Here is a 27,920-nt window from a genome sequence, read left to right on the forward strand (position 1 = left end):
CAAAACGGGGGGATAAAACTATAGAATCTGTCAACTAACTGGGATATCCATGAATAAGAAATATATATTTAGTAAAGAAATTGGTAATGACCAATTTTGATGAATGCTCTATTACTTTCTTAGTGATGCATAAGTAGACAAGAAAGAAAGAGAGAGAGAAGAAAGGAAGGAAGGAAGGAAAAAAGAACGGAGAAAGGAAGAAAGGGAAGGAGGGAGGGAGGGAGGGAGGAAGAGACAGAAAAGACTGCTGGGTTAAGAAGAAAATTTATGCTCAGAAAAACCAGCAATCACATCTGCCAATATAGAAATTACTTCAGAAAAAAAAAAAAAAAAACCCCAGACTCCAGACTACTTGGTAAATGATTATGATAAAGTGAACAGTGATAAATCCCAGGGAGTGACCTCCATGCCTCTCATTGAGGTAATTAGATTGTTGACCTTTTACTGGTCTCCTGGATCTCCAACCCAGGATTCCTGCAAGTCAGGGAGGCACAGGGTCAGAGAGAATCTGGGGACACAGGGCAGCGTGTGGCCAGAGGGCCACGGTGTTAGGCACAGGGGTCTGTGAGTGAGCGCTCTTCTGTCCCGGTAACGCCATCATTCTGTACTACTGGAGGACTCATGTTCACTTTGGTGGGGAAAAGCATCTATGGGATTACAGAATTTATTATCAAGTGAGAATTACTAAGAAGAACTAGGAACAGAATTTACACATGGCATAGAAAATTAGCTTTCTAATCTATATACCAGTTCAGTCACGATTTCTACAACTTGTGGGCAGTATCAGTTGTAAAATAAAGAATCACCTGGCACTGTCTTTGGTACATCTTCAGTTCTTGTAAGAGCTTCTGATTTTCATCTTGTAACTTATTCCTGCTTAATGCTATTTCACTCACAGCTGACTTTAGTTTTTCAATAATGAACTCATCTCTTTCACTGGCTTCGCAACTGTGATCTGGGTCGCTCATCAACCGAGGATCTTCTGAGCTGCTGTCTTCTGAGCACTGCTTTTTACCGCTGAGTTGAGTTTGGTAACTTTGTGCCTGTTTCTGAGAAAGATTAAGACTGTGTCAATGAAAGAGAGAACATCGTATTTAAGCTTCCATAAATAACATTCAAGAATGGGAGAAAAGACTTGGGAAAAACATCTTTCAGTATGTTTGTAGTGGAGTTTCTCTCTTTGTGATTCAGTCCTGTGTTTTTTTTCTAAAACCTCCATTTCGGATGATGTAAAGAGAAAACATAGTTGTAGAACCTCAGAGCAAAGACACAGAGTAGGAGAGGGGGCTTGGAGTAGGGAAGTCTTAGTAAGTAAGAAAGAATGTTCAGAAGAGGAAAATTGTGGCTACAATCACACAATAGTTGAAAAGGTCAATAGGATGGAAAATAACCAAAATGAACAAAATTAAACAAAGACACTTGGATTGTAGGAAAGACTTGTCAACACGTATAACAAGGGTCAACAATTCTTAATGTACAAAAATTTCTTACATTCATAAGAAAAAGAGAAACAACACAAAAGAAAAACTGGCAAAATTTATAAACAGGAAATCACAGAAAAGGAAATGGAAAAGGCTAAGAAGGAAAGAAAGAGATGCTCAACCTTAGAAGTACTCAGAGAAATGCAAAACAAATCAAGCCATTCTGCTATCAGTCCAAGTTGGTAAAAATCAAAAGACATAACATTCCATGTTGGTGAATATATGAGTACCCCTACAAAATGTCCATGAATGGAAATTACTATAATCTTTTGGGAAGTAATATGCTAGTATTTATCTTAAAAATTTGAATAGACATAATGCCCTGTGGCTCAAGAATTATTTCTAGGAGTTTTAATCTAACAAAAGAAAAATATTAGCATTTAAAGATGTATGTACAAGGATATTTGTTACAGTATTATAATAGAAAAAAAACTAAAAACAAACTGAATGTTCATCAATAAGGAAATGATTGAAAGAATTATGGTATAGCTACTATATACTATGATACATATCGTAATAGAAACCAAATTCAATTAAATATTATTCAGAATGAATTAATGAATGAGGAAGGATAATTATTAAGTAAAACAACAAAATTTTAAAAAGGAAAAAATATACAACTTCCCCCAAATACATACTTTACATGTTTGTACAAACAAAAGAAAAAGTATGGAAAGAAAAATACCTATTATTTGTATTAAATCAATAAGAATAGAGAAGATGAAGTTATAAGTTTTACATTGGATTATTTTGTATTGTTGAATTCAGAGAACATATATAACTTATGTAATTCAAGGAATGTAAAGAATGAAAAATAAGAAAACAAAACCAAAATTAAACAAAAACCATAGTTTCTCACTGGCTTCAATAAAAATTCCAAATTCCTTGGCCAGGACTTTAAAGCTTATTATAATCTGTATTCAACTCACCAGGCTTACCAACTCCTACCCTTCCTCACCTTCCACAGGGACTCCCAGCCAACTGGCCCATTTTCAATACCCATAATTTGCCTTTTGCTCTCTTGCTTCAGTGATTTACTCCCATTACTTCCACCACCCAAAATACCTTCTCAAAATACAACCATTCTTCAAGGTCCAGCCCCAGTCCTACTCCTGTTGGAGGACAGTTGCTTACTATCTCAGCCCAAATTTTTCCCTTACTCCTCTGAACTCTAAAAGGGTTTCCTATTCACTTGCCATTAATTATCTGTAAATATATACATGTGTTGTCTCTACACCTAAGCTGTAAGGTTCTTGAGGTCAGGAACCAAGCAATCTCAGACTTTTTAAGCAACTTGCCCATAGGCATGCAAAAACATACGTTTTTTAATGATATAATCAAACGGTCACTTTTAAAAGTACCATCCTTGGGGCGCCTGGGTGGCTCAGTGGGTTAAGCCGCTGCCTTCGGCTCAGGTCATGATCTCAGGGTCCTGGGATCGAGTCCCGCATCGGGCTCTCTGCTCAGCAGGGAGCCTGCTTCCCTCTCTCTCTCTCTCTCTGCCTGCCTCTCTACTTGTGATCTCTCTCTGTCAAATAAATAAATAAAATCTTTAAAAAAAAAAATAAAAGTACCATCCTTTGAGACATGTAGACTAAATTCACCATTACAAATTTTCATGCACTTGCGACTTTACCCAGTGTTAGACCTACTCTGGTTATTTTCTATTAGTTGGCATTTTTATCTGTAATAAGATTGGTTACAAAGATGGTAATAGTTAACCTCTAATTTTTTCTAAGTTAGAGGGTAGTATTAGGTAATGTACCTGAAATTGATTACACTTCTCAGATAATAATTTTTGTTGAGCATCTAAAGAAACCAGATGAGTCTGATAGAGTATCTCTTGCTTGTCCCATTCTCTTGACTTTGCTCTAAATTCCTTTTTAAAAAGTGGGGGACAAACATAAATTGAAGAAAATTATTCACTTAAAAGCACAATGAGTAAGGCTTCTTTCATTTGTACATCTTCATTCTAAACAACTATATCCATTCTTTCCTCATTTGGAAAACAAAATAAATATTAAGTCACTCATCTTGAGTTTATTACCAGATATAGCTTCTGATTCTTATCACCAAACCTGTATTCTTAATTTTGTTTGTTTGCTTTTATGGGATGAGGCTTGGACTGATTTAGTGACTTTGTCCCCTTCTGGATTTCAAGGCTACTGTCCAAGGTAAAGCCAAAATCCGTTCATTCTGGGGAACAGAACAGCTATTTCAGGCCTAACTTGGGATACCAGCAGGGCTGCCCTGGGGAAGAAGTGGTGGAATGAGTTTGATGCAACATATTTGGTTCTACAAGTTTTTGTTCAAAGTAGTGTATTTGTAGACCATAAATGTTCACAACTTAACACAAGGAAAAGATATGGCTTTGGGAATCAATCAGTCAAGGAAGGCTATAAATTAGGAGGCTCTTACAGTAATTAAAGATGACCTGAAATTGAGTGGTAGTCTTAAGATTGGAAAACTATGGATATGCCCCCCTTTAAATATATAATACCCTATGATAAATGGACCATATTTATTAAGACAAATGGGAACAGTTCATATAAAGTTATTGACTTTGATTCTGACATTTCACAATTTAAAATTAGGTACACAAAAATCGGGTCTTCCATAATAGCGACAAATTTACAAAACTAGGATCCTATACAAAATAGCTGATATTTCAAATTAGTACAATGCAGATTTTAAAAATTCCTGTTTACTTTTAATCTTGGAAGGAATCTTTGGAGTTAGAAGTCAAAATATGGACAAGGTTGACTTACACGGTTCATATCTTTCAGATAATACTAGTATTTAGCAACACACACCTGACAATCTCAATCTTGAAAATAAATATTTCCCAGCATGCTTTAAGAGGAGGCAAATTCTCTTTACAAATTCTACAACAGGTAGAAATGAGGTCAAGAATGAGGCCAAGTAGGCTAGAAATATGGGTCACAGAAATATCAGCAGGTGCTCATAACAGTCCTGGTTTCTTGATTTTACAGATGTATTGGTTTCAAGACTGGTTTCAAGCCCACACAACATATCCATAAGTTATGGGACCATAAAGAGACCTAGGGAGATTAGGATTTTTTTTAGGGGCTGGAGTTGTCCCCACTAGGTTTCAGAGAGTCCATAGACTTGCCTAAACTTTACTCCAGAGTAAATTCCCCACGGCTGGAAAAACTTTTCTGGTTCTTCAAGGTTGAGAGCGGGTCAGGGTCATTAAGATTAATTTCTAGGGGAAGTCCATTATTATATATGTTTTTTAATCCCTTTACTAAATACTGGAAGACAAACTCACATTTCCTTAGTGATGGTGTATGCCAAGGACTCTACAAACCTCCACCTGTAAGATGGCTTTCACTTTTTAGTATGAACATTTCATACTTACATAAAAGTAGAGATTTTTAAAAAACTCCCATGTACCCTTCACTCAGTTTGACCACCATCAACCTAACCACCTCCATCCCCCCTCTCTCTCCATCCTTTCTTTGTTGGACTGTTTTAAGACAACTTCTAGACCTCATGTATCCTCAACTCTAAATGCTTCAGTGTGCATCTAAATATATACAAATGTGTATTTTTTTCTCATGTAGCCACAATGTCACCTATAAGGTACTTTAACCCCAATTATTGGTGAAAAAATGAAATCTCTGGGAGGCTAACAACTTTCCTACAGGTCACAAGGCAAATAAATGAGTCAGTCAGGAAGTGTTCTAAATTATAAACTGTCATGTTCTTTCACATCAACATGCTATTTCCCATTTCTCTGTTACTAGACCAGTGAATAAACATTTGTCCCAAAGGAAAAACATGCTTAGATGCAGACTAAAACTGGAATAGCCCATCTCTTACACATTAATTTTTCATATGGCCCTAAGTAAAAAGTGTTTCCATAATTATACAGATTAAACCACCTGTACAGTGTGCTTAAAAATTTTTATATAAGTAGAAACCCATCAAGTCATATATATATTATATATATAATATATATGCATACATATTATATATGTATATGTATACACATGATATATATATATATACATATATGTGTATGTGTGTGTATATATGTATATATACATACATATATATTTTTTAGAGAGAGTGCATGAGCAGAGGAGGGGAGTGGCAGAGGGAGAGAGATACTCTCAAGCAGCCTCCACCCCCAGCACGGAGCCTGACATGAGGCTCGATCGCATGACCCTGACATCATGACATGAGCCGAAACCAAGAGTCAGATGCTTAATCGACTGAACCACCCAGGTGCCCCAGCTCGTATTTTGCCACTAATTTCATCTATAAATTCATGAAATCTGTTCTATGTAAATATTTCATTCCCTAAATGTAAAAGTGTTCACACAAAGTACTTAATATTAATTTCAGACTTTTTTTGTCCAAGTAATTTATATGGCTGTGGTTGTCCCATAAAACCCCATGAGAAATCAATCAAAAGGCTAATCAGTGACTTGATCTCAGCATTTTCAGTGAAAGCACATCTTTGGGCGCCTTCTGAGATCAGGATATTTCTGAAGTTGGTCTGGTCATACCATCGTAAGAGCCAGGTGGTTACACGTGGCACATGGTGCATTTTCCTATAGAGTCAATTTTACTTAGCAGTAGTAATTTTGTATTTTTTAAAAAAACGTGTATTATTCAGTAGAATGTAAAATTTATAGGAATTTAAAAGCTAAAACCCAAGTTTTTCAGTAAAGTTCTTGCAACAGGTTGATTTTAGGGTTGTGGTCCTAGATTTTTCTTTCTTCTTTTAAAGATATTTTGGAGGGTAAGTTTAAGAAGGACTGTGAGTTGAAGAGTAAAATGATGAAAATCAAACAGGGCAAGGACAGTTAGCTAGGAGGGAGATAAGAGGCAGGAGACCAGGGAAAAGGGCAAACCTGGGCTGGAATATGGTGGGTAAGAGAAAAGAACAGATCAATTCCTAGGTATGCACCTGGGTGACTGTGAGAGGCCAACTCTTATGTATCAGGCAAGTAGAATGAAGGGAAATCACCAGCTGGGGATGGTAAGGGGGATGCTGGGTTTTAGGGCTTGAGAGCAAAAGAAGAAATGGAATAGGCTATCTTGAGGTCAATTAATGAACAATAATGGAAGGCCTAGGAGCTGGTCTCACGTTAGACAACAGCAATTTATAGTAGAATCTACCTGCTGTTACATGACCTTTAGCAGGAACGCTCAAGAGCTCTGGAAAATAATGAGTTTGCTTTTTCCAAGGTCGGGAAGTTAGGGGATAAAAATAAATGCGTCCATGAATAGTAAGACAGAGATCTCTGAAGCTCTGGGTAATATGTGGTTGCTATCTTGGAGTGGCACTACCTCTTTAAGAAAAAAACCCTGAAACTCCAAGCCCTCTTCCAAAAACTGTTGGGAGGCTTCATTGGGATTTAAGTACCCAATAGTTAAATAGCCATTAAAAGATTTATTAGATATTCAATTTAACTGACCCCAGGGATGTCCTTCAATTTCACTCAACATCTGCAGTTTCTTTGAACTCTACTTTTTTTTTTTTTTTTGGCTCTCCAAAAATGCTGATCTGTATAAAAGATGCATAAATCAAAGTGATGTTTTAATTCGCTAAGTGCCTAAAGGGAAGGTGCACTAAGAAAATACATTGAATGAGCAGCTGATTTGTAATGGTGTTTGTTACCACAGCTGTACGTGCCATGGAACACAGCGGACACCAGAGACCAGCCTGTAGCAGCGGCAGGAATCGATCCTGACGGTGCAGGAAAGAAACTAACAAAGTACATGGCTCACCTCTAATTTCTGGTTCAAGTTGCTCAGTTCAAAGGGTGTTTCTTCTTTGAGGTGCGGTAACTCCTTTCGCCGAACTTTACTTTGTTTCATCTGGTGTAGTCTCAGTTTCTCAAAGCTATTCGTCAGTTTGGAAAACTGGAAGTAAGAAAGAATGCTACGTCTCACTGTGACTGGCTTTTCTTTTCTTTTTTTTTTTTAATAGTTTTTTTTTTTTAAGATTTTATTTATTTATTTGACAGATAGACAGAGATCATAAGTAGGCAGAGAGGCAGGCAGAGAGAGAGGGAGGAAGCAGGCTCCCTGCTGAGCAGAGAGCTTGATGTAGGGTTCAATCCTAGGACCCTGGAATCATGACCTGAGCCGAAGACAAAGGCTTTAACCCACTGAGCCACACAGGCACCCCGTGACTGGCTTTTCTGACTTGAATTCACAAGAGTTCTTTTCTTGGGCACGTCTTTGATGATTTAAGTCATGATTGGAAAAATGCAGTAATGCTTAAATCTTCTGATTTGTGAAGACAGGACCAGTTATTAAAACTAAATTATTGGAGCTGAACACCATTCGGTTTTCATGTGAATTTGGGGCTTCATCAGCTGCACAGTTAAATGAGCCACTCATTTAACAAAACATAAATGTTTTGTTTAGCTTTGTTTTGACCATATGTAGCAAAGCTTACAAGTTTTAAAAACCAAGTTTTTTCTTTTATTTAGTGCCATCTTGTGTTGACAATTTTAATTTCAGTAACCCTTTCTATAAAATAACAAGTGTATATTTTATTCAAGAAACTGAATACTGAATTTATAAGCTACAAACAGCATAAACTACTTATTCATGTTGATATAAGTTTAAATAAATTTAAGTATCAAATTGATACAATCTTTTTCTTAGCAATAATTCTTTTAACTTAGACTGTACTATTTTTTCTGTTTTTTGTTATACCTTCAATAATAGATTAGAAGCAGCATGATCCATCAACATCTGTGAAGAAATTTCTAGATAACTATTTATAAAAGTTTTTTGGTTTTATTTTGAATTTTGAAATAATTATACAGTTTAATTATACGGTATAATATTAAGCCAGGAAACGACATTGGTACAATAGATGTGTATAATTTTATGCTATCTTATCACCTGTGTATATTTGTGTGACCACAACCACAATCAAGATACAGAACCATTCCAACAGCACAGAGACCTCCCTGCCTTTGTAGTGATACTCAGACCTCTCATCTTCCCACCCCTAAGCCCTGGCAACCACTAATTTATTTCTATATCTGTAATTTTGTCATTTGAGAATGCTATAAAATGGAATCAAATAGTATATGACATTTTGAGATTGGGTTTTTTTAGTCCCCATAATGCCCAGAAGATGCATGCTTGTATCAATAGTTTATTCCTTTTTATTGTTGTCTTATTCCATGGTATGGAGGGAACTGCTTGACCATTCATTTTGGTTATTTCCAATTTTGGCTCCCACAAATAAAGTTATGAACGGTCGCATCTACTTTTTCTGATATTAATATAGTCACTTGTTTTCTTTATCTCATATCATTTTTAAAATTGAAATATAATTCACCTGCCATAAAAATCACCTTTTAAAAATAAAATTCATTGGTTTTTAGTATACTCCATAATTGTGCAATGATCAGATTACCTGATTTCAGAATATTTTCATTACCACAAAAAGAAGCCCCAGAATGTTAAAATGGTTATACATTTCCTCCTACCCCCAATCCCTAGAAACTACTAATCTGCTTTCTGTCTCTATAGATTTGCCTATTCTGATCAGTTCACATTAGTGGAATCATACATTATGTGGTATTTTGTGTCTGGCTTCTTTCACTTTACGCTTTCAAGGTTCATCTGTGTTGTAGCATGGATCAATACTGAATAGTATTCTATTGCATGGATATGCCATATTTGGTTTTACTATTCATCAATCGATGGACTTTGGATTCTTTCTAGTTTTTGCATATTACAAATAAAGCTGCTATGAGCACTTGTGTACAAGTTTCTGTGTGGATACATATATTTATTTCTCTTGGGTACATAACTAGGAGTGGAATTGCTATCTTACGGAAACTCTGAGTTTAACTTTTTAAGGCACTACTGAACTACTTTCCAAGTGGCTGCACCATTTCCCAGTATTACTGAGAACATACAGGGTTCTAATTTCTCCATATCCTCACTAACATTTGCTATTGTCCATCTTTTTGATTATAGCCATTCTGGCCAGGGTGAATGGGTATCTCACAATTTGATATGCATTTCCTCAATGACTCATGATGTTGAGCATTTTTTCATATGCTTATTGGATACTTGTACAGCTTCTCTTAAAAAATGTCTATTCATATCTTTGCCCATTTTAAAGTTAGGTCATTTACTTTTTATTATTGACTAGTATGAGTTTTTTTTTTTTTTCCAGACACTAGTCCTTTATCAGATATATCATTTGTAAATATTTTCTCCCACTTTGTGAGCTGTCTCTTCATTTTCTTGATGGTGTCCTTTGAAGCACAGAGGTGGTTTAATTTTAGTGAAGTTAAATTCATCTGATTTTTCTTGTGCTTTTGGTGCCAAATCTAAGAAATCATTGCCTAACCCAAAGTCATGAAGAGCTACTCTGTGTTTTTTCTAAGAGCTTTATAGATTAAGGTTGTTTTTTTTTTTTTAAAGATTTTATTTATTTATCTGACAGACAGAGATCACAAGTAGGCTGAGAGGCAGGCAGAGAAAGAGAGAGGTGGAAGCAGGCTCCCCACTGAGCAGAGAGCCCGATGCGGGGCTCGATCCCAGGACCCTGGGATCATGACCCGAGCCGAAGGCAGAGGCTTTAATCCACTGAGCCACCCAGGCGCCCCTATAGATTAAGTTTTTACAGTTAGGTCTTTAATCCATTTTGAGTTCATTTTTGTTTATGGTTTAGGTCTAACTTAGTTCTTTTACATGTGGATATTCAGTTGTGCCTTTATGTTTGTTGAAAAGACTCTTCTTTCTCCACAGAACTATCCTGGCACCGCTTCTGCTCTGATTAGTATTTGCATGGTATTTTTTTCTACCTTTTAATTTCAAATTACCTTTGTAGTTATGTCTGAAGTGAGTTTCTGGAACAGAACATACTGTGAGATCATATTTTCTTAATTTACTCTGTCAATCTCCATCTTTTAACTGATGTATTTAGACACTTCCCATTTAATGTAATTATTGATATATTAGAGCTTAAGCCTTACTCTTGTTGTTCTTTTCTGTTTTCCAGTTTTTGGTTTCTCTATTTTAGCTTTTCTGTTTTCTTCAGGGTTATTTGAGCATTATTTATAATTCTTTCTTGGTTTACCTATAGGGTATTTGAATATTATCTATTTGAATAGCTTTCTCAATTGGTGATCTAGGTATTACATTATATATACAGAAGTCATTACAGTCTACTGGTGTCAACATCTTACCAGTTCAAGTGAAATGCAGAAGTTTTACTTTTTTTTTATGTCTCTCTTTGCCCTGACCCATTTGTAACATAATTGTCTTAAGTATTCCTTCAACATACATTAAGAACTGCATTAGACATTGTTATAATTTTTGCTTTATCTGTCAAACAATTCAAAGAGAAGGAAAGTATTGCATTAATCCATTTTTAAAAACTCTTTCCATTGTTTTTTCTTCCTTCCTGATATCTCAAGATTCTTTCTTTGTCATTTCCTTCCTGCTAAAGGAACTTTCTTTAGCCATTCTTTGAAGGTAGGTTTATTAGTGACAAATTCTCTTAGTTATCCTTCATTTGAGAAGGACTTGATTTCTCCTTCATTCCTAAGGATATTTTTTCTAGGCATAGAATTCTGGGTTGACATTTATGTTCTTTCAGCAACTGAAAAATGTCCCACATTCTCTGGCCTCCATGGTTTCTGATGAGAAATCTGTTATCTGAATTGATTCTTCCCTATAGGTAAGGTGTTATTTCTCTCTTCTGCTTCCAAGATTTTTTTTCTTTGTCTGTTGGTTTTGAGAACTTTGCCTACAATGTGTCTCGGTCTTGGTTTCTCTGTATTTATCTTGTTTGACTTTCACCCAGATTCTTGAATCTGTAGGTTTATATCTTTTACCAAGTTTTGACACTTTTCACCTGTATTTCTTTGAATACTTTCTCAGTCCCACTCTCCTCTCCCTTCTGGGACTCTATGACACAAATTTCCAATCTTTTGTTATAGTCCTACATGTCCCTTAGCTTCATTTTCTTTTAGTCTGTTTTCTCTCTGTTGTTCAGATAGGTTAATTTTCATTCCATTATCTTTAAGCTCACTGACTATTTCCTCCGTCCTCTTCATCCTACTTTTGAGTACATCCACTGAATTCTTTTAGTTTGGCTATTTCATTTTCCAGAGGTAAAATTTCTAACTGGCTGTTTATTATAGTTTTGTTTCTTTGCTAAAACTTTCATTTGTTTCAGGTGTGTTTGTAATTGCTCGCTGAAGCATTTTTATAGCAGCTGCTTTAAAATCCTTGTCAGATAATTCTAACATCTGTATTCACTCAGTGTTGCCATCTCTTGGTTGTCTTTTCTCATTCAAGTTGAGATCTTCCTGGTTCCTGGTGTGATGGGTGGTTTTTTTAATTGAAACTTGGACATTTTGGGTATTGTGCTATGAGACACTAGATTTTCTTTAGGGATTGTGTTTCAGCCATCCTTTTCTGACAGCACTCTGGCAAGGAAAGGGAGACGCTGTCTCATCACTGCCAGGGGCCAGTGGGAGTTCAGCTCTTGGCCTCAGTCGGTAACCCAAGGGAGACGTTCCTTATCCCTGCTGAGTGGGAATGGGAGTTCAGAATCCCCACTAGTCTTCAATGATACCACCTTGACTGGAGGGGCATAGGTGCCTTATTATTGCCTCTCACCTGTCCTTCAGTGAAAGTGTAGTGAGGGCAAGTGGCCTCTTTACCACTGAGAGGTGGTAAACATCCTGACTCCTTATTAGGCTTCCCTTGATACCATTCAGAGAGGAGGGGGATTGACTCCTCACCACCAAATGGACATACTAGTCCAGGCTCTCCACATGGCCTCCACTAACACCTTGGGTTGCGGAAGGCCTTGCCAACGCTTACTGGTTACGAGATTCCTGGCTCTCCACTCCAGTCTTCTCTCATACCACCCAGGCTCAGGAGCCTGGACTACCTCATTACAAGCTGATAAGAAAGAGGCTGTCTACACAGTCTGTGCTGAGCTGGGGGTGGGTTTGGGGCTGAAGTATTTTTTCTGTGGTGTTTGGCTGGAGTAGAACAGTTATTATCTAAAAGTGTGTAATCTTGCTAAGCGGTCTTTTTCTGGGTCTTTTGGCTGCAGAAAGTAGGCATTCCTTGGGATTGTTTTTGTTTGTGCCTGGGTTGTCAACTTCTCCATTCCCCAGCATGGGATATAAGAGGCAAAGAGAAATCCCAGGGAACTCACCACTATGTCACTCCTTGGGTACCAAGGTTTTAGTTGGCCTGTCTCTCCCTCCACTTCTCAGAGTTTTCTCATATATTGTATATATATATATATATATATATATATATATATATACACACAATTTAATCATAGTTTCATAATGGATAGAAGGAAAAGAAAATATTCTCTTTTTAAAAAGAAGCAGTTTCTATAAGAAAGTTTTGATAGAGTTATTCAAAGAAGAGTATGGTAAAGTGTTGGGGTTGATTCCACGTTAAAACATGTTAACCCCCTAGGGCCTGCCTGGGCCTACTTAGCCATAGTGACTCCATGTTGCCTAGGTAGACATTTTGTTGTTTAATAAATGCCTCAACAGTTATTGATATCAGTTCCAGGTAACTATTACTAAAACACATACCTAAAACAAGGCCATTTTGTTGTTTAATAAGCACCTCAACAGTTACTAGTATCAGTTCCAGGTAACCGTTACTAAAACACACAGGTAGGAGACATCCAATCAGCCAAAGCCACATATGTAGATGCCTGCGATTGTGCCCTATAAAAACTAGCCTGTAAGACCAAGGGGCGTCGCTCTCTTAGGAGTAGGCCCTGGCCAGTCAGTCTGACTTCTAATGCTTGGCATAGAATAAAGCTTTACTTAACTTCCACTTTGTCTCAGCCTCATTTCCCTGGCCGGTCAGTCTAACTTCTAATGCTTGGCATAGAATAAGGCTTTGCGTAACTTTGTCTCAGTCTCGTTCCTTTGATAACGGACCCAACAAAAGTATATCCTTAAAATATTTTAGGAAAATGAAATTGTAGATAAACCAGGAATTTCAAAGAAGGAATCAGTAGAGTGAGCTAGCAGCAACCAAAGCATGTTTGCTACAAGATAGCATTTTCTAGTTAGAAGAGTGACATATTACGAGCTATTATGCAAACCAGTTCTCTCTTTTTCCCTCTTTCCTTCTCTGCTGCTCTTCTCTTTAATGCTTTTCTTTCTTTTAACATGAGAAGAAAAGAAGAGCAGAAAACTGTAGTGGAAGCAGATGGCTGCTCTTTCAAGAACAATGTAGTTTTTCCAAAATGTATCTATGAAACACCTGTTTACAGTGTTTACACTGTAATAGTGTACTACAGGATAAGCCGGTTTTAGCTTAAAAAATAGAGTTCCATGATCAAATATGTTTTGAAAAATGAAGGATTAAAAAGGTTAAAAGGATTTGTTTGAAACAGGAATTTGCACAGCCTGTCATATGCTAGCAGGCACTGTGAATGCCCAGGAGCCAAGAAGAAGTAAACAGCGTTTCCTAAAACTTTCAATATTAGCATTCCACAGAACACAATTTTGTGAAATTGCTATCAGGGTATTTGTTGGTTAGCCAGCAGCCAAGTAATAAAACAAAGCTGCAAAGCAACAAACGGCAGGGATTCATGTATTACATGACCACTCAGCACCTGTAAACAAGCCTTACAACTTTTTAACAATGGATGTGAAAAAAACCCCAGAGATTAAATATCTGGTAAGCAGTGACTGAACTAATGAGATATAATTTTGAGATGGTATATCACTTGTATCTCCATTTCTTTATTTTTTTTAAAACTTATTCCAGATCGTGTTTATACTGAACAAATACAGTGATTTAATATATATGTTGGTATTTCAGAGCTTTATCATTACAGGAAAAACAAGGTTGATTGAGTTAAGTGTTAAATGCTTAGTCTTAGAAAAACCATTTAGTTTTGTAATTCAAGCTATCATCTAGTGGCAGCTCTTTGAATTGCAGGAAAAATGTCTAAATTTACGAGCTAGCCAGTCTTTTAAGATTATGTTAAGCGGTATCAAATGTTTCATATCCAATCTTAAGAGCTGATGACTTCCCTAAGAAGGTACTTAAGAAAGAATTAACTACTTCAAGCTCATTTAATTGTATTATCACTTGTGAAATCTTTGCACTTCATAAATTTCATGATCAAACTGTTATTTCCCATTGATTCATTTATTAAGTTAAGCAAGGACAAGAGCAGCTACTAGATCTAAGATGCACAGATAATGATTGCCCTATGCATTATTTGTGGTAAGGGAGAGAAGATTTTTGGCTTGCTAGCACAGTGAGGAAGTAGAGGAATAAATAACAAAGAAATCAGTATCCCTATTCAGAAAACCTATAGCCCTACCAGTATCTAAGTACCAAAGACCAGTTTTTTTCTTTTCAATTTTCTGTTTCATAATAGCAAAGTCATTTTTGTTGTTCACATTGTTAGCTATTATCATGTAATTAATCAACAAGTCATCTGATAAACAGAAAGGTAATAGTCTTGCACTATGCTAACAGTTAAAGGGATAAAGAGCTGACAGTCTAATAAAAGAAACAATCTAATAAAACAATGAAAGACACAGTCAAACATATAACCCGTCATTAAATATAAAAACTTTACTTGTATTAAAAATAGTCCATTTTAATAAAATCAATACAACTTATAAATACATAAATTTGATATAATTTTATATGTGAAAACATGTATCAAAATGTGTTAAATCATCAAAGGAGATTAAATTACATTGTTTCCTTACTTGAGCTTTTAGGGTTTGCAGTTGTCCTTCATAATTTTGCGTCATTGCTAAGTTACATTTTTCCAGACTGTCCAGCTTCTGCCTAAGTAAGCCCACCTGCAGCAAGAACAAAACTTAATTTGATTTTTTTCTAAATTTTGCCTGATGAAAGCAGAAAATATGCAAAGGAGGAGCATGCTTTAAGTAAAACTGCTGTCCCCAAACAAGAATAAATATTTGAACTGCAGTTCTTAAAATAGCTATTAATAATGAAAGTCACAAAACCCCACATTGCTGGCGCTATTCCACTGGGTACACATAAGAACGGGGCGGTATGGATGTCTGACAAAAGATCCGTGTCACCATCACATCTGAAATTAAGGTTTAGAATTTACTTTGCATTATTTTTTCAGGAGGCCATGTCACCATCACTCAGGCAGAGCCTCTGCGGATGCAGTTCTGTTTTTATTTGGGGCACCACTGTCTTCAGTGGGTGCTTTGCTCCGGGGGCACCATGGAGTGCGGGCTGCATTTTTAGAAGAACATTTTAAAAAGAAAAGAATGATGTCTCAGCAGAGTTCCCAGGGGTTTGGCTTGCGGAATTGGCTGAAAACGCAGGGGAAGCACCTCTGTACCCATCTGGGTCATCACAGATATGGGAGCAAGAAAACAGTCTCTTGCATATTCTGGGCCTGATGACCTGCCTCTACCCTGAAGGGAAGCCAGATGCCAGTAACTAAATAACCCAGTTAACTATGTCAAGAGGTAAGTTCTACTGGGAGGCCAACAAAGGTAGAGAGATGGCTGAAGAACAAGTTGGCTGATGATGGTTTCGTATAAGATTAAAGTAAATACTTCTCTTAGGCCTCACCCAGAAGAAAAATTCACAGACACAAAAGTCCGCATTAGGTCAAGTACGTGATTTTCCAGAACTCGTCTGGAAGCCTGAGAGCACTCGTACATTCTACAGTCACCGATGTGCTGTAAGCAACCTTGTAGGGGTTGGGGGCACTCCTCTTAAGAGGGTGCCCACATATATCCACACACCCCCTTCACCTAACTCTGTTCTTCCCTGTCCCACAATCATGTGTTGACATTTCACTTCTTTGTGGAAATGTTCTCCTAGTAGATTTGAAGAGATGCTTGACTTAGCCATTTCCAAAGACAGAGTTTGGGCAACTAGCTTGTTTCTACAGTTGCAAAAGCACTGACATCTTTGCTTGCAAACAATATTTATTTCACATATATATATTAAATGTCTATTTACTTTTCTAGATGGCATTTTGTTTTTCTGCATCAGCAAATTTTTATGGGTTGAGGCTCCAATTGTCACTTATTTGATGGAACACATTTAGCACACTGTGACAGAATTCCAAGCAGTAAAGGCTACCGCTGATGCCTGATAAAAAGTATACATAATGAAAAACATACCCTGAAGAGAATAAATACTATTTATAACTGCCTGAGGAATTAACAACACATATATTCAGTACCTCTTGGCCTTTCTGATCCAAGCATGTTTGTGCATTTGCCAACTCTTGATCCCGAAGATCTAATCGTGTCTCCAAAGCCCGCATTTTCCTTTCCCAATCCAATTTTTTGTTGCTTACCATGATGTCAATTTGCTCCATTAATTCCTGAAGTTCGGCCTCACAAGGAGAAGCTCTGGCAATGGTTGAAAAGTGAAACACATTTTAAAAGAGGGAAATGTGAGGACAAGAAAAATTATTCCACGGCTCTGAATAGTGCTCTGATCATTATTTCCTCAAATTGTTCAATTACTTAAATAGGAAGAAGTCTGGAAGCCAGAGGTTAAATTTTAAACTAAAACTGAAAGCTGATTTCAGAGTAAACAGTGAATATACATTAATTTTTTTAAATGACATCTCCTAAATTATAGTTGCTATCCTAATATAATGCAATAATTGATAAAGATACTGCTTCTATTCTCTTCTTAGTATACGTGGTAGCACCTGGGTCTCCCAGAGCCAAAAGTTTTGACTTAGACAAGGAAGTCCTAAAATGAAAACACATGTGCAGATTATGTTATATCAGAAATAAGGTGACAATAAATGAAGTTAGCTGAAAAAAAATTAAATAATATAACAATTTTAGAGTGGACTGATTCTATGGAAAATTTGAATTATGAAAAAGGTCCAATGCTCTTCTATGTAAATGTACGAACATGTACCTATGTCTGTCATAGCTTGACTAAGTTTGGTGGCAGGCAAACTGGGACTCCAACCGTGCCTATCAGGGATAGAAGAGCAACCCCAGACTCGGAAGGGCCCGATTCAAGGGTACTAATTGGGTGACAGTACTCCTTCTCGAGGAGGGGAACGTAGTGTGATCTGGCTGGTGTCCCTTTGGAAGGAATCTGATCAGGCAGGTGTGGGCAGAATAATGTAAGTCTTTAGATAATGGGGATACTGTGAGTCGGATAAGGGGCAATATCTTGGTTCTCAGAGGGTCTATTTATAATTGAAACAAAACCCTTGCAATAGCTCAATTTATAGAGGTGCTAATTGTGAGGACAGATTGCTGTTGCTCCCAGGGCAGGGCTCTCCTTCAAAGACGATGACGTATTCCACAAGGGGCCTAGCATAAGTCCAGTTATTCAGACTGGATATGCAGGCAGATGGTGAAGCCTCAGATTTCAGCCCACAGAACACACACACATCCAGTATTAGAAAGCGAGTTATTTCAGTATCCATTCAATGGTGGTGACGGGGCTTCTAATGTATTTGTGTGGGTGGAAGGAAGGCAGGAGGAAAAGGCAGGCGAGAAATATCTCCTCCATTTAGTTTCACCAAATCAGAATTTTAGAGGTGATTAAGAATCATTTAGCATTCTGAAAAATGTCAGGCCCAGAGAGGTCAAGGTCACACAGTAATTAGTGGGAGACCCAGGTCAAGATCGTAGGCAGCTGCTTCCCATCTTCAGCTCCTTTCGGTGTACCACATAGCAAAAGACATGATGTTTTGAATTAAGAACTCACTTGAAAAATACAGCATAGATTAGTTCCATTGCAATAAGGTTAGGAAGAGGTATGAGAACCCAAAGAACTCAGAATTTCCAGGATCAATTTCTAAAATGCCCAGGCAACCTGAACGAAGGGTGTCCCTTTGATCAGCTTATTCACCAGTGGACTCAGCAGTTTTGACATCAGAGAGCTTCTAAGTACAAAGTGCCATTCTGAAGTCTTGTAGGATTTCTGGACTAAGGCCCAAAGGCTCTCCATTTTCACTTAAAACCTAAAAAAAATCTGAGGGAAAGGAAGTACTAATTCCTCTATAAATAAGCTGATCGAATTTTAATTGGAGTTACGAGATGGGGAAAACCAGCAGAACAAAAAGAATCGTTTTCACACCATTTTCTTTTCATAACATGTATCACCTTTACCATAAATATATTGTTTTTCTGCTACTGTAAGCTCTGAAAGGGCCATTTTATCACCATCTCACTGGAGCTCAGCACAGTGCTCCAGCACATAGCAGATACTCAATAAAATTTTGAAAAACGAACAAATGAGTCCTTTTCATCATTATTTACTCAGCATGTAGGAACGTACCATGCCAATGGAATTAAAATATAGGCCAAAAGTAGAGAGCGACATAATGGAAGCCACTCAGTCAATATTGTTAAATAAAGAAGCGAAGGTTTCTTTCCTGACTATGACTCTGCATGCAAAAATCAGGACTCAGCGTGGAAGGACTTTCACAAGTCACCTTGTCCAACTACCCACCCAGCGTGTGCACGTCTTTCACAATGTTTCGTATGAGAATCATCTATGATGCCCCGCTGATCAGATTCAGCAGGTCTAGAACAGAGGTTATTCTGCATCACTAACAAAGATATCAGGTGATCCTGGTGCATGCCAAGGCTTGTGATCTGTTTCACAGTATCACTGCCGAAAGGTCACCCAGCCTAGGTCTGAATTTCTCCTTTACCAGGTAACCGCTATCTGAGATTGTAGCTAGATAGCAATGAGTTTTAAGAAGTTCTTTCTTATTTTGAAGAGCTCTTTCAACCCCTGGTTCTAATTTGATAAATTAGGACCATGCAGAACAAGTGCCTTTTCAACACAGTAGACCTTTGAGTACTTGAATACAGTTATTAATATGTCAAATACATTATCTGTACCTCCAGATTCTTCCGGGTTTTCTCAGCGTTCAGTAGTAGATACTGAACATTCATACAGACAATGGCCAGAACACTTACCCACAACTTCTATAGCAATAGTCCTAGAATGGTCAGGACTCGGTCAATGACTGACAGCTTCCTTAATTTTTGCCCCCACTTCCAACTCAGGACCAACTGGAGAAAGCCAAATACAGTCCCCAAACTAATATATAGAATGCCCCCCTTCTACTAATCCTGCTTCCATCTTCCCTGTAACAACCTCCATCCAATGAAAGCATGCCCAAAGCCTTCTCTTTTGTTTACTATAAAGCTTTCCCACTGGCCTTCAAGTCTCTGCGAAATGTAAGCGATGTTTGCTGACTCCCTTGCAATAGCAAGCTTTGAATAAATAGGCTTCTTTTGTTCTCATTTGGGTGGTCTTTGTTTATGTCCACAAGTATCTTTATTTCCTCCAATTGCCCGTGGAAATTTCTTTTTTCTCCACCCCTCACTACCTAGTATACTGCCTGGAAAATACTAGACGCTTAAAATACCATTTGTTGAATGAATGAAAAAGTGAATGACTACGTTAAGATTTTCAGACCCTTTATAATCCTGGTGGCTCTCCACTGAACAAGTTCCTGTGTTGATTTCCTCCTTGAGATGTACCATTCAGAACTTTAACAGAACACCCCAGGTGCTGTCTAACCAGTTTAGGGAGGGGCTCTCACACCCTGTTTTTGGTGCTATGCGTTTTTATTCGAGCAGATAAAGATCACCTTAGCTTTGAATCTGGGAAGGGGAAGGGCAAAGCAGTGATATGATACCATTTCAAGGTGAGTTTATTCGTGTCCGAACACCTTTTTCACGTATGCTACAAACAAAGCCACTATCTTGTGCTTGTTTCATCTTGGGGGGTTGGGGGCTGCTCTAAGGGCAGAGCTTTATATTTATCCTTATTACATTTCATTGTGATAGTTTCAGCCTCTCAACGTGTGTTGTCATCACTGGTTCGTTAATGAAGCAAACAACCATTCAGGGACTGCTGCCCGCTGTGTGAGGAACTGGGAAGACAGAGACACATGACCTGTGCATAGAGACACCTGCAAGGCAGGGACAATATGAGACTGATGAATACGTGCAGCTCTTCGGGGACTAGAAAGCAAAGGTACTGAATACAAACTTGGACAAGACGGGTTACCACAGAAGCCTTCCTCAAGGAGCTTATTATGTTTTGGGATCCTGTTTCTGTCAGAAAATATATTCACTATAGCTCTCAGTTTTGTGTCATCTGCAGATCTGATAAGCAAAGCATTAGTTGTTTCATATATGAATACTTTTTCTTCCTACAAGTGACTGTAAAATATCACACTAGACAAGATGGAGGACAGGGCTCTCTGGCATTCCACTACCAACCCTGTCAGAGTGACAGGGATCTGGTGATTATTTCTTTTCTTATAATAAGTTTCTAATCCACTTATTTAAATTTATAATATTTTCTCTTTTTTCCCCCCTATAAAAATGTCATGAAAAGCCCTGTAAAATAATATGGCAAAGTCCAAGTAAGATTCTATCTATAAGCTCCCTGATGCACGGGTTTATCAGCCCCGTGAGCCCAGGCTGATCTAGTATGTGTTTGTGCTGAGTCCTGGGGCCACTGCTTCCTCCTCTGGATGCTCACAAGCCACCCATAATCCCTTCCAGAATCTTCCCGAAGACTTAGTCAAACTCAGATTTACATCCAGCTCAGCTTTCTGTCAAATTTAATATTCCTTTTTGAAATTCAATTGTCTAATCTACTAGTGTATCTTCCCTTCTTCAGTTTTTCAGGGATAATTAAGAGCAAGTTGGTCTCCACAGAATCAGTATTTGCTCCTAAATCTAAAGAACTTCAAAATGAAATACAAAAGGCTTAGTTTAGCCTTCTCCACAGAGCTGGGCCCTAACATTATTCATATTTTCATTTCTTCCTGTAGTCAAACACTGACTAACACTACGCTAATTACTTTCCTGTTCTTCTTCTTACAGATCCTCACAACATCCCATAAAGTAGGTCTTATTTTTCCAATTTTAGAAAAGTTGGTGGAGGCATTAAAAAAGAAAAAAGTCCTCTGAGTCTTCCAGCTTTAAGAAGTAGGTGGATTGTGGCTGATACACCACTGTAGACATACAAAACTTGGCCTGACTACTGGGTTTATCCCCAGGGGGTAATTCCCAAGAGAAGGATTGTGCGGTCAGGAGAGAGGTCTCAAACCAGAAGGAAGGGGACACACTGAGATTTGCAGGGTGATGTACCAGTCTGAGGGGCCTAGAGTCAAAATACGTGAAGAGAGCAAAATACAAAGCTGATGGTATAAATGGTGGTAGGTGGCCAGTGTATAGTGGGGACAGGAGAATGGAAAGTAGAGAGTCATTCAGAGTAAAAAGAGCTCGAGTAAGATACATGGACATGTAGGTTACTCCAAAGTCCTTTCATGTATGGGCTTACGTGCTGGTCCTTACAAAGGCAGACCTTCATCAGACAGACGACTATGGTGACCATGTTATCTATTATCCAAACCAGGACAATTTTGAAAGTGGAAGATGCACTCATGACAATTATGCCAGGACAAAGGTATAAAGCAGTGATTGTTCTAGGCCAAGGGGGATGTAGGGACAACCTGCCTACCCATCATCAATCTGGAAAATAGAAATGGAAAAAGAGGTCTGTAAAAACAAAGTGAGTTCATTTGGGGACTTAAGAGATGTCAGAATAGAAATGGACCCTGGGTTTGAGAGAGAGAAGATGGGGTTTGAAAAACAAACATGGAAGTCATTGTGGAGGAAGCAGAGGGATTGAGAAAGGAAAGCATAGGCTGAAGAGAAAGAGGAGACTATGTTCCGCAACATGGAAGAGTCTAAGAGAACGAGTCTCCAAAAGGTTGATGGGTAATATAAACCATCATATCAGGTCTTAACTTTTTCAAAATATTTTAATGAAACTCTTCTAAAATGAAGCAGTTATATTACTTAGTTATATTATTATTATATTATATATATATTATATATATTATTATATATTACTTAGTTATATTACTATATATTTAGTCATACCAATATAATTTAACTTTTCTGTGGTGGCTCATAGACCCTGTTCCGTATATCAAATACTGTACCACCCCAGAAACTTAAACAGAACCAAATGGGAGAGATTCCAGATGCCCCAGAACCCACTTTCATAGACATATCTGTGATGTCAGACTGCTCTATAGTTGACTGTCCCCCCCAAGACAGTAAAGCGAAAGGCTTACTACTTTATGACTCCTCCGTCACAATTTCACAGTTGCCCTCCTTCAAAATTGGCTACCAAATTATAGCTAAAAATAGCTTTTCTCTAGCACTTTTCTCATTGTCCAAAATATGCTATTTACTGTCATCACTAATGTGTGCTGACTTAACAGCATTACAACGCCTATCTTTACTGCATATTTAAGATGGTGGCTTATTCTCAGTCTATTCTTCTCCCTCATCTGTAATAAGCTTAATGTTGGAATGTGGAGGGGTAGAAATCCCAACATTCCCCAAAAGCATGCTTACATGTACTTACCAAGGCCTTATTCTAGAGCCTTCATCAAAATCATCAAAGAGAGACATTTACAGAAATAAAATGCAACGTGATAGCTTTCAAGTCCCTGTCAATGTTTTATCAGAATTCTAGATACACGGGCTCAGTGGGTTAAGTCTCTGCCTTTGGCTCAGGTCATGATCTCAGGGTCCTGGGATCGAGCCCCGCATCGGGCTCTCTCCTCAGCAGGGAGCCTGCTTCCCCCTCTCTCTCTGCCTGCCTCTCTGCCTACTTGTGATCTTTCTCTGTCAAATAAGTAAATAAAATCCTTAAAAAAAAGAATTCTAGATACATACAAATTTAATATCTAACAGTTTTTATGTTCTAAAAAGAGTGGAAGATCTTGTAAATACCTGTATTACAGTTAAACTTTTTCTAAAAACTTTTTCTATAATGACTATTCCTCTTCTGAGTAACATCTTGGCTCACACACTGAATGATAGAAGAGGATAGTTGAAATATTAGCAAACACCAAACCTCTTTCTGCAGGTGATTTTTATAATTACTTAAAAATACAAATAACCAAACAGTCCCCATAAACTTATATATCTGACATATTTCATATTAATATGGAGAACCATGGTATGATTAATAATAAACCATATATAGGTTAGCTTGGATTCTATAAGCCAATCTCTAGGACAATTAAAACTCCCTCTTGCTAAAAGGTCTATCTGATGAAAGACTGCAGTGGTAGTACAAAGGAGGATAGCCACTTAACCCCTTTTTATTTAAAACTAGAGCCAGCTAGTTCACTGGATCCTAACAGCAAAGAATTAGCTAAACAGTGATAAAGTCTATTTTTCCAATATTAGGAAAATAGAAAAGATGCTGTTTCCTGAATGTTGGAAATGAACCATCTAATGCCTGCTTATTCTTATAACTTTCAAATCTCTCTCTGCAGCCAGAGCTCTGAGCTCCAGACTTCAATATCCAACTACCATTCCACATCAACATTCTTGCAAGACGTCTATAGGCACCTCAAACTTCTCATATTCAAAACAACACTTGAACCCCCTCACCACAGACCTGCTCCCACTCCAGTCCACTCTGTCTCTGTCTCTCTCTCTCTTTTTTTTTTTTTTTTTGGTGCTTTAGCATTTATTTATTTATTTTTAAATTTTTTATTTCTTTTCAGCATAACAGTATTCATTGTTTTTGCACTACACCCAGTGCTCCATACAATCCGTGCCCTCCCTAATACCCACCACTCTGTCTCTTTAATTGGCATTACAGCTATAGCGGCTCAAGATCCAAACCCTCATGACCTGAGATTCGTGTTTCCTCAAACCCCAGAATAACAGGTCTATCGGCATTGCCTCCAATATATACCCTAAATTCTGATCACTTCTCACTCTGTCCAGTGGTAAGAACTTGGTCTGAGTCATCCTTATCACTTGTCTGATTCCATTCTTATCTCCCACTTGGATAGGTGCCTGCACCCAACATCCACCCTTCCTTTCTTCCATAACAGATCTCCAGTGTTACTCAGAGTGGAAACGTATCCAGCTAAAAGTACAACTACATTGGCCAGTCTCTCCTGGAGGTAGGCATGGCCATGCAACAAAATCTGGCCTGTGAGAGGTAATAGCCATGAAGCTATTTAGAAGAGAGCTAGGGTGGTGGTTCTTGGTGCCTATGCATCGCTCATACTTTCCACTTGGGGGCACTCAGCCTGATTTCCAGGGGACAGAACCTGCATTTCTTTGCTTGAGTCCGTCTTCTTGCCACTGGGGTCCTCTGTGCCACCTGTGTGATAGGCCAGAGGTAACAGGAAATTGAAGCCCTCCCAGAAGCAATCTTCAACCAGTGAATGTCAGTTATTGGTATGTAAATACTCACTTCTCCCTGGATGGGATATCTCTAAGGGCTGTGCTCTAGACTGGGCTCTAGACTGGGTTCCAGAATCTCCCCAGTAGGTTTTGCTTCAGTCACTCTCAGTGATAACCGGTTTCATAACTTGCTCTTTCTTATTTCACTTCTCTGTCCCTATAGGTGGTAGGCCGAAACACGATACCCAAAGATATCACATCTGAAAGTCTGCAATAAATAAATAAATGCTACTTTATTTAGAAGAAAGGTCTTGGCATAAGTTGATGATCTTGAGTTGGGAGATTATCCTAGATCATCTGGGTGTGCCCTAAGAAAGAGGCAGGGGAAGATGGGACACACACAGGAGAAGAGATATGGAGATGAACCAGAGAGGGGCGTGAAGATGCTGGCTTGAAAGGTCAGAGATGTGGCCAGGAGCCAAGGAATGCTGACAGCCACCAGAATCCAGAAGAGGCAAGGAATGGACTCTTCCCCAGAACATCTGGAGAATGGATGCAGCCCTCCAGATGCCTTGATATTGACCCAGGGATACTGACTTTGGGCTTCTGGACTCCAGAACTGTGAGTGAGTCCATTTTGGTTGTTTTACACCACATTTTTACACCACATTTGTCATACAGCAGTCAGAGGAAACTAATACACCACATTTTTCATCTCTCAAAGAAACCACCTGCATCCAAATCCTTGTTTCTTGGGGCTTTGGCTTCTGGAAGAAGCCAAAATAAAACGCTGGTGTGTGCTCTTCTGTTTTTACCCTATTGCCCTTGCTCTTTTCCCACTCTGGAAGGAGATGTAATGGTTGAGGTGGGTAGCCATCTTGTGGCCATAAGGGAACCACAAACAAAAAAGCCCCACCCCGAGGGTGGGGAAGCAGAAAGCTACACAGAGACTTGTATACACAGCTAATTATTTCGTATCTTCAGCTGGATGTGTAACAGGTGTCTCAAACCAAGCTTGCATTTTCTCTAGTCTCTCTGGTTTTAATAAATGACAGTCTTATCCTTCCGGATGGTGTGAAGAGTCTTGCATCATCCTTTGCCCATCTCTCTCTTGCACACCACATATCCAATCCACGATCTCTAAATATTGTCAGCACTTCTGTCAAAATGTACCCATTTGTTTCTATTTCTACCTTTACCAACCTGATCCAAATCACTCATCTCCCACCCGAATTACTACAATGGCTTCGCTTGTCTATCCGTCCTGCTCTTGCCATGCTGTGGTCTCTTCTCCACAGAGTAACCAGAGTAAGCCTTTTAAAACACTAAGTCAGAGAATGTCACTGCTTTGCTCCATGCCCTCCAGTGACTTCCCATTTTAAATGGCCCCTGTGCCTAACCTGTGGTGTAGGTGCCTGGGCTTACACATATCATTTGTAATTTGTAACTACTGCAATTAACCTCACATAAAAATTGTCCTGGAAAAAGTTTATGCAAATGTTTCCTTCATGGTGGCGTTTTGAATCTTTGCCTAAACTCAGTAGCAGCTCAGTTGTCTCTCAAAGGAATCTTTCCCTTCCTTTGTTTCCTTCCCAGCTCTCTCCCTCCCTTCTCCCAACCCCCACTCCCTCCATTCCCAGTTTCTTCCTCCTTTTCAACACCACTAAGTGAATTCCTATAAGCACTAAGTACCATCTAACATTTCAGGATCTACCTTCAAAGTAAAATATCAGGATTTTACCCTAGGTCTATTTCACTTTGTTTCTTCTTCAGAGAAACCGGGAAGTACAATTTACCAGATTTGATTACTTTGGAAAGGAATATGTGTGGCTGGGAATAAAGAGTGGAGGGAGAACAATGGGGGTATAGACTGGGCCATTCAGAAGACAAGAGAATTAATCATATTTTTAAAAAGAATTTTCAATGTGAAAAAGAATACATCACTACAATTTAGGAGTGCCTGGGTGGCTCAGTCGGTTTAGCAGCGGTCTTCAGCTCAAGTTATAATCTCAGGGTCCTGAGGTGGAGCCCCACATTGAGCTCCCTGCTCAGCTGGGAGCCTGCTTCTCCCTCCTCCTCTCCACTCCCCCTGCTTGTGCTCGCTCTCCCTCAAAAAAATAGATAAAATCTTTAAAAAAGAATATTTTACTGCAACTTATTAACCTGTTAATATATTAATTACACTAGAATGTTTTACAAATTATAATTAAAATTGTATTAAACTAAGAAACTAGGAAGTAAAGTTGTGATTATGAATTAATACATCTCAGAGGGAAAGAACACATAAAAGGTTAAGAAAGATGCACACACAGAGTACTGCTTTAAAGATCTTTCTGAATTAGATGTGAAAAGTTTATGCTTTATTATCCATCTGCCTTGGCTCTTTGAAAATATGACTTTCATGGCAGATAAAAAAATTGGCAGATCATGCAGCAGATTTTTAGGAAGGATTTGATAAGATTCTATGAACGAGATCAATGACTAAGATGTAAGTCACAGAATCAAAAATGGAGTAAATGATTTAGTAGAGAAAAATGAGACTTTTGGTTGAAGATAGATGAACATAAATATTTTTCCTTCCCAAATCCTACTAAAATAAGGCAAAGGGATATGTTTAACCTACAAGGGCAAAGATAATGGTAGCCGGCAGTAGACAAAGCCAAGAAGCAACCCAGTGAAGCGGAAGGTAAGTGCTGGCAGCCCAATTTACACCCTCTAAGCCGGAGAATTTAGAAGAGTGTTCTCTAGAATCTGATCAGCCTGAGACAGAGACTGAACAAGACGAAGCTGATGACATGCCTTGACGCTCCCTGTCAACAAGCACCTTCTGTATACATCCGAGTTTCCTGTCAGCTTTGACTTTGCCATCTTATACAGGGGTGAGCAGCCGGCAATTACAGACGTTTGAGGAAAGCAGTTCACGCAACTAGGTCAAATACAAACAGAAAGACATTTTTGGAAGGAAATCATGAAGAAGAAAACTTAAAAATTATAGTTAAGTTTCTAGAATTCTTAAGTCCAGGAGAAAACAAAACATTTTATAAGAAAGGAAGAGTCGCTACAGCATGCAATATGGCTCAGAGGTGAGGAGCATTTATAAAGGCATAACGAGGCAAACAGAATGTTGATGAAATCAGAATTAGGGTGTATTGGGTGGATGGAAGAATGGGAAGTATGGCTGTGTGTGTGTGTGTGTGTGTGTGTGTGTG

At 38.3% G+C, this 27,920-nt stretch overlaps 1 protein-coding gene across 1 annotated transcript in view; it reads right to left on the minus strand.

The window, feature by feature from the left end:
• Positions 1 to 21,400, minus strand: part of LOC111154371 (deuterosome assembly protein 1) — a gene marked incomplete at its 5' end in the record, with an annotated part of 67,381 nt that extends 45,981 nt beyond the window's left edge. Inside the window, 6 exons of the mRNA XM_022513920.1 lie at positions 807 to 1,049; positions 3,247 to 3,360; positions 7,248 to 7,382; positions 15,236 to 15,331; positions 16,708 to 16,877; positions 21,376 to 21,400. Of these exons, the coding sequence (XP_022369628.1) occupies positions 807 to 1,049; positions 3,247 to 3,360; positions 7,248 to 7,382; positions 15,236 to 15,331; positions 16,708 to 16,877; positions 21,376 to 21,400 (783 nt within the window). The remainder of the gene's footprint in view (positions 1 to 806; positions 1,050 to 3,246; positions 3,361 to 7,247; positions 7,383 to 15,235; positions 15,332 to 16,707; positions 16,878 to 21,375) is intronic.
• Positions 21,401 to 27,920: the final 6,520 nt, after the last annotated feature.

Source organism: Enhydra lutris, unplaced genomic scaffold (assembly GCF_002288905.1).
Source record: "Enhydra lutris kenyoni isolate GAN:26980312 unplaced genomic scaffold, ASM228890v2 scaffoldscaffold37, whole genome shotgun sequence".
In the NCBI taxonomy this organism is placed as follows: domain Eukaryota; kingdom Metazoa; phylum Chordata; class Mammalia; order Carnivora; family Mustelidae; genus Enhydra; species Enhydra lutris.